Here is a 7,921-nt window from a genome sequence, read left to right on the forward strand (position 1 = left end):
ACTGAGAGTGATGCCAAGTAGTGAGTATGTCGCTTGATTTGATTCCCATGACATTTATGGACGGAGTTGACGAACTAAGTTCTTATATTAAAATTACGTGATTAAAATTATTTTTAATTTATATATATTTTTTATAAAAAAAAATATTATAATAAATTATAAATTGTGATTTAAATTATGATTTGAATTTTTTAATTAAATATCTCTTTATTTTCAAGCTAACTTATTTCTTCAACTTGCTTATTAATAAATAAAAAAAAGGAAAAATCTTATTCTTTAGCAATTTATCAAAAAAAAACAAAAAAAGCAAAACCTTATTTGTCAGTAAATTATCAAAAATAATATTCTCAAAAAATTTTTACCAAAAATAACAAATAAAAATAAATAATATATATAAACCTTATTTGTCATTAATTTATAAAATTGATCTTAAACTAATCTTTAACCGATTATTACTTAAATAAGGGGAGTTCTTTTTGGAAAAAAAAAATGACTTTAGTGTAAAGCTCTATCTTTTTCTAAAATTCAACTATTTCAAATGGTATAATTGATAAAATGATTAATAAATTATAACATATTTTTTAAAAATGTAAATTATGTATAGTTTAAGTTTTAAACATTATTACAAATTCAAAAATATTCTTAAATTTTCTTTTTCACTTCACTCCTTCCCCCTAAACATTTATTTTTAAGAAAATAGTAAATTATAACATATTTTTTAAAATAGGTATATTATAGTCAAGTCCACCATGACCGAGACCAGGGACAATTTTCTGACGACCTGTGATGTTTTTCGATGACCTATGACCATTTTTCGGTGACTATTTATGACGACCGTTTAACACTGTATTTACTGATAAATATCGTATTTACCATTTAATATCATATTTACCTAAAAAGCCGACCACCAATTCCGGCGACTGTTTAACGCTATATTCGTATTTACCAATAAATACTGTATTTACTAGTAAATATCATATTTACCCGAAAGTTTGGCCACCGACTTCGATGATCGTTTAACACTATAGTCTATATTTACCAGTAAATATCATATTTACTAATAAATATCATATTTATCTAAAAATTCATGCACCGATTTCAACGACCGTTGAACACTGTATTTACTAATAAATATCGCATTTACCAGTAAATACTGTATTTACTAGTAAATATCATATTTATCTGAAAATTTGACCACTGACTCCGACGACTGTTTAACACTGTATTTATCGGTAAATATCGTATTTACTAGTAAATATCATATTTATCTGAAGATCCCGCCCCCGGCTCCTTCAACCATTAAACACTTTATTTACCAGTAAATACTGTATTTACAATATTTATCTAAAAATACGACGACTGGTTTTGGCGACTGGTAAATACCATATTTACCAGATTCAAACTTATTAAGTGAAGTATTTACTGGTAAATACAATATTTACTAGATTCAACTCGAATTTAGTGAAGTATTTGATGGTCTCCGAATCGAATTCGGATGCGGAAGCGTGGTGCAGGGAGGGAGGCGGATCGTGTATAACAAAAATTTTCATAAAACTTTTGAGATACTCTATAGATTATATTAATTTATGCATGAATAAATTAATCTCATTAATTTATATATATCAAAAACTCAATCAGGAAAAATACCTGGAAGCCGACTCGGATGATAACTTGAGTTCTTTGACCACGAACAGTCTTTGCTCCAATCTTTGTGTTTAGAAAACTAATGTGTTCCACGTCAATTCTTAGAATCCACGAACACGTGTGTGTGGGCACACATGAGACAAAACGGGTTACAATAAACACTCGAATTTCTACAAACACCAACGCATGCACGATGTGGAATTTTTGGAGAAAATTTTTTTTCTTCCTTTCTCTCTTGAGAATTTCGGCAAGCCTTAACTCTTAGGGCAGAAAAATTGTTTCAAAAATTGTGTTCTATCATTCTCACATTTAAAGAGTAGAAGTCAAACTTCAAAAATGAATCAAATCTCTATCTCTAAGATAAAGCTTGTTAATTATCTCCTATTTGAATTTGAAACAAAATCTCCTCTTATCCTTATCCATTATGGCCGGCCACCTTAGGAGATTTTCATCCCTGTGTGGCGCCAATTTGCAGATAGGGGAAAGAAGAGAAAATCATCCTTTATCCTGTAGTCCAATTTTGACTCAAATTCAAATTCCAATTTAAGTCAAACTTAAATTAATTTGAATTCTAAATTGAACAACTTATCAAATAAGTTTAAATGGATAAATCTATATGTGTTCAAATTCAAATTTAAATAATCACATTATTTAAATAATAATTAATTATTTTTGAGTGTTTAATTTTAAAATTCTGTAATTCTAAAATTCCAATTTTGCCCTCTGTGTCTAGCAGAATTAATAGGACGACGCGGGGACTAATGGACCTATAATCCCGAGCTCCAATAAAATTAATAATCAATTAAACACTTTAATTAATTAATTAATTATATTAATTTCAATAGTTACTCCACTATAAACTTGGAATTGCACTCTCGAAATTATAGATGAGTACCATTGATTCTCTAATGGATAGTGATTCATAAAACACATTCATGAATCGGAGCTCCTACTGGTCCAAGTACCGAATCAACCCTCAAGAGAATTATTTATCTACTTCTTTCTTAAGAAGGAATGGATTTCATCTCGTGTAATAACATTCTCGGCTACCTACTTCATCATGTCTCCAAAATACAAGGAATAGGATTCAGGATCTCATAATCCGTACCGAGTAAATCAAAAGACACGAATCCATAAATAGGAGTCTGTTAAGAACTCAGGATTAAGATCATTCTATATATGATCATCGGTAGACTCAATTAGAATTTCTATACTTAACGGAATTATTAGAAATTCATATTGTGTCTATGTCCTTGTTCCACATAATCTCATTATGCGAAATACACTCATTCAATATCTCACCATATTAACAGTGCGGATAACACCGTTCCATTTTAAATGGGAATGACATGTATTAATAATGTTTTAATTAAAGATTCTGAACTTTAATTAAATTCATTATGAACATTACTTTTTGATTATTATCCTTAAACATTATCCTCTCGTATATAACACTTATATACAATGTTTAAGGTTACATAAATAATCACAAAATTTTCATTGATATTCATAAAATATTCATAAATATATGCACATAAAATAATAAATAAACTCTTTTATTAAATAAATAATAAATATCCTATTACATCTCATGTTTTTAGGACACCATTCCCAACAGTATTTACTAGTAAATACATTATTTATCATATTTGAAATTAGATTCAAATAAGCATTCACCTGGAAATACAGTATTTACTCAAAAGTCATAAATAAAAATAAACCAGAATCACCAAAAATTACTTAGAAAAAATACAATACCCAAAATATACAAACACATAAATTTGAAACAAAAGAGAAGTGAGGATTATATTGAATCGATGAAAGCTACGAACCCGAGACTGTTACTAAGCCCAGCCAGAGAAGTGAGGATTAGAAAAGAGCATTTGCTTTCTTAATAAAATTTAAAATATGCTATTATTTACTAAATTTTAAAAAAATGTCATATAGTACAAATTATGCTAATTAGTGTATTTTTCCCCATAAATATTAGGTTGTGCAAAGTCGGGTTGGGTCCCAAACCGTCGGGGTTTTAAGACTAGACATATTAGACGGTTTCAAAAAATTCCAAAGCGGACCAGATCATTTATGACAATGGGAGGGAATCAGACCAGATCATTTTTAAATGATCTGGTCTAGTTTAACAACGGTTTAGACAGTTTATTAAAAGTTTTTTTTTTTTAATTTATGGTTTTTAGTTACTATATTCCATATTTCTTAAAGCCTACATAAAAGTCAAATACAACGATGTAAGTTTATACTGGGCCAAATGAGCCATTTAGAGCCATCAGTGTTGGCTCAGTTCCCACTTGACTTAGTCCGAACCGCCTGATTAGGCTAAACTAATACTCTAGGCCCCCAACTATTTTTGGTCCCGATATTTTTTTAATTTTAATTTTTCCTTATAAAAATTCATGCTAGACCAATCTTAACCCAGCTCTAGCTCTAGCTCTAAAGCCTTTTGGGCTTTAGGGTTGAGTGTGTCGGCCTTCTCTTAGGGTTGCGCTCGGCCGACCCAAATATTCCCATTCGGGTCGTCATACTCGGGTTAGGCTGGGCAAAGACTTTTAATACAACAAGAGTGGTTATATTTACACCTCTAGTATTTATAGATACCTCCATAATTAATACTAAAAATTATTGATGGAAATTAATACCTCCATAATTTTGTAGTGTGGGACAAAAAGGAAGAAGGAAAAAAATTGCTTTGAGTTCTAAAAATTTTGTTGAAAGCACTGTAGGTAAGTATAGGGAAACATTATGATTGATGACACTTTAGACAGAGACGAATATTTGTTGAAAAATACTTTAGACAATTAATTACTTTTAAAAAATACTTTCTAATGATAGTTTATGTGGGTGTATATTTTTTCTATTGGTTTTTATTTTTTTAATATAATACTATTTCTCTTTACTGTTAATGTGGAGGTATATTAATAAGTTTAAACGTAATTTTAATACAAGTAAATTTATAGTAAATATAAATTATGATTTGATGGGGTACTGATTATTTTAGTAGGTGTAAATATAATTGCTCATACAATAAATGAATAAAATCATATTCTACTTGTAATCTATTGAAATTAGCATTCTATAAGGATACAAATATCCCAAATCATAATGTATCTTTTTGCAAGAAATGGTGGGAATTTACTCATTTTTTTTATAATCTAATACTAACATGTTAACTTTTTTCATCTAAAAATTAACAAAAAATTAAATGAGGGATTAAATTTAAGTCATTCAAAAAATTTAGGGTTTAAATCAATACAATGTTAGGTAAAAGAAAAAAAGTACAGAGTTTTGATCCATTTAACTCTTTCTAGTACCGACTACAAAGTTTGGTGAAATCATGAAAATGACGAATTTGATTTTTGAAGCCAACCACGGAAATGGTATCAACTCATGGGTTGCTTTGGCCTGGCCTACACGTCAACAAAATACGATCAACTTATATATATATATATATTTAGTGCACGACTTGGAAATTAATATAATTATTCTCTATCGGAATATTTTTTTTTTTTACAAACCAATTACTATTGACCTTTTAAACTTAATGCACGACTTGGAAATTAATATAATTATTCTCTATCGGAATATTTTGACTACCAGAAACAAAAATTGTATCCATATGCAAGAATTGAAGATGATCAAATCACCTATTATAATGATCAACCGGCAAAAGTGAATTGGAACTTTTTCCTTTTGTTGCATTATATACAAAATGTATATATATATAGGCAAGTCTCTGGTCACTTGTATATTTTTATATAAAGTGTATATATTTACAGTAAATTGTGTATATTTATAAGTAAATTGTGTATATTTACATGACACTTGTATAATTGTGCAATCGTGTATATTTACATATAAATCGTGTATATTTACATGTAAATCGTGTATGTTACAATATATTAATCCTCAAAATATGTTTTTTTTATAAAAATTAGTGAACACATAGCATGAAAATATGTATATTAACTGATTTGTTCTATTTCATGTTAAATATACATGATTTTACATGTAAATATATATAATTTACGTATAAATATACACAATTTATATACGATTATACAAGTGTCTGATAAGAAACAATTCATATATATATAATATTGAAAAATCTGTTTGTAGCTATCTATATCTCAACACTAAATCTTATCTAAATTTCTAGAGCGTGTTTAATAAATCTAAAGAGACCATTAATTTTTATAAATTATCAAATTCTAATTGGACCACTTCCAAGTCATGGTATAAAATGTTTCTCTGTCTCTCGGTTGACTGATTTTCTTGTTCCATTGTGGCCTCATCTGTCTTGTTGATGGTGTGTTGGTTTCCCTTTGAACTACCCTTTAACAAATGGGGCCTGAGCTTGTTTACATCTGATAACTGAACTGGTTTCAAAAAGAATTCTTGTGCCCCATCTTCCAAGCATCTGATCAAATGTGACAAACCCATATAAGTTTTCAAATCACAAAAATAAAAAGACTTCGTTTATTTAATCGATTCAAATTTTTAATTTTAATTTTATTATAATTAAAAGTTCTTATAAAAAATCACATCTAATTTTTTCTGCTACAATAATAAATTCTCATATAAAATTATATCTCAGTTCAAATTAAAAATTCGAATCAATGAACTGAATTAAGTCAAAAAGAATTATTACCAAACATGTGTGTTTTTCTTTTTAGTTTTGAGAAATGAAAAAAAAAGAGAAAATTTAAAAAATTAGACGAAAAATGACAAACAGAGTCTTAAGGGACATTTGGTAAGAAAATTCGTATTTTGATTTGAATTATGGTTCATGATTCGTTATAGTGTTTTCTCTCATAAAAAATACACGTAAATCAAAAATAATTCTAATCTTATAATTCTAATCTATGAACCAAACGTCTTCTTAATTTTAATTTTAGATTTTTTACCTATTGATTCTTGATGGTTCATTCTCTGATGACATGATGACAACTGGTATGTCCTTAAGCGATTTAGATTCCTGCACATCATAGAAAACATCAACTTAATTATGTTTGCGTTAATGAATTTTGGTTCGTATGATGTGGAAAAAGAAATCCCAGAAAAGCTGTAATTTATTTTTACCTTAATCTTTCTAAGGAGATCATAGCCGGTCATTCCAGGCATACAGTAATCTGTAATAATCAAATTTACTTCCAAAACTTGATGATGGTTGCTTGGGGAAACAGAGGGAATATTTGCATCACTTTGTTCATCTTCTTCATGCAGACCAAGAAACTCTAGAGCCTTGCTTCCAGAATCTACTGCCGTAACTGTAAAAATAAAATAAAATAAAATAAAAAACCAAAAATGCCCAGAAGATTTAGACTCAAACTTCATAAAAAATCCAACGAAAAAAAAAAGAAAAAAAAAAGAATTCTGTCAATTATATTATTACCTTGATATGAAGAAATCTTGAGGAGGGTCTCAATCAACTTTCTATCAATTATGCTGTCATCAACAGCCAATACATGAAACTGATCTTCTGCAGCCATACCCATTATCAAAACAATGAAGTAGACCAAGAAAAAGCAGAGGAAAAATGATAATAACAATTGATTGAGAATTAAGAATACAAAAAGAAATATTGTTGAAGAATACAGTGAAACCCAACAGAGGGGGTTTGTGAGTTTTTAAATGGGTAGCCATCAGAATCAAAAGAGATACGAAAATCCTCTTGAAAATTTGACAGTTTGGAAAGGGAGATCCGCCAGATTTCATCAAAGAGAATCTCTCCGTATCTTCTACGTTGATTTTTGAATTGGTGAAGAAGGAAAGAAGCTGCTCTTTTCTTTTTGCATATAATATTCATTTTCAGAAATAGTCGTCTTTTTTTAATCACTCTTTTTATTATTTTGTACATTTATTTTCTCGTGTGTTTAGTAGAAAAGAAAAGTAAAACGAAGAAGGTGAAGAAATTTTAAGAGAAAAAATAAAAATATAGATTATTTAGTAGGAGAGAAAAGAGAAAGAAAGAGAAAATATAGTGGAAAATAATACATACGGGTCCTATTATTTTTTTTTTCTATAAGTGGGCAAAAAATGGAATGAAAAATGAGGACAACTCATTAAAATGAGTAAAGTTATTAAACTATTATTTTCTCCATCAACATCCAAGTAAAAAATTTAAGGGTATAAAAGTAATTTACGAATAAGATTTTTTTTTTCATCCCAATTTAACTTTCAATACTAAACAAGTGAAGGTAAACTCATTTTCTTTCCATCTTCTCGTACTAAACAACATAAAAAAAAATCAATTTTCTTTCCA

General features: G+C 28.4%; 1 protein-coding gene across 1 annotated transcript; it reads right to left on the reverse strand.

The window, feature by feature from the left end:
- Positions 1–5,822: 5,822 nt before the first annotated feature.
- Positions 5,823–7,154, reverse strand: LOC21406707 (two-component response regulator ARR9). The gene is made up of 4 exons (XM_010097664.2): positions 7,052–7,154; positions 6,739–6,926; positions 6,564–6,634; positions 5,823–6,076 (listed from the first exon to the last, which is right to left on the reverse strand). The coding sequence occupies exons 1-4, from the start codon at positions 7,152–7,154 to the stop codon at positions 5,851–5,853; spliced, it is 588 nt and encodes a 195-aa protein (XP_010095966.1). The 3' UTR covers positions 5,823–5,850.
- Positions 7,155–7,921: the final 767 nt, after the last annotated feature.

Source organism: Morus notabilis, unplaced genomic scaffold (genome assembly GCF_000414095.1).
Source record: "Morus notabilis unplaced genomic scaffold, ASM41409v2 Scaffold179, whole genome shotgun sequence".
Classification (NCBI taxonomy): domain Eukaryota; kingdom Viridiplantae; phylum Streptophyta; class Magnoliopsida; order Rosales; family Moraceae; genus Morus; species Morus notabilis.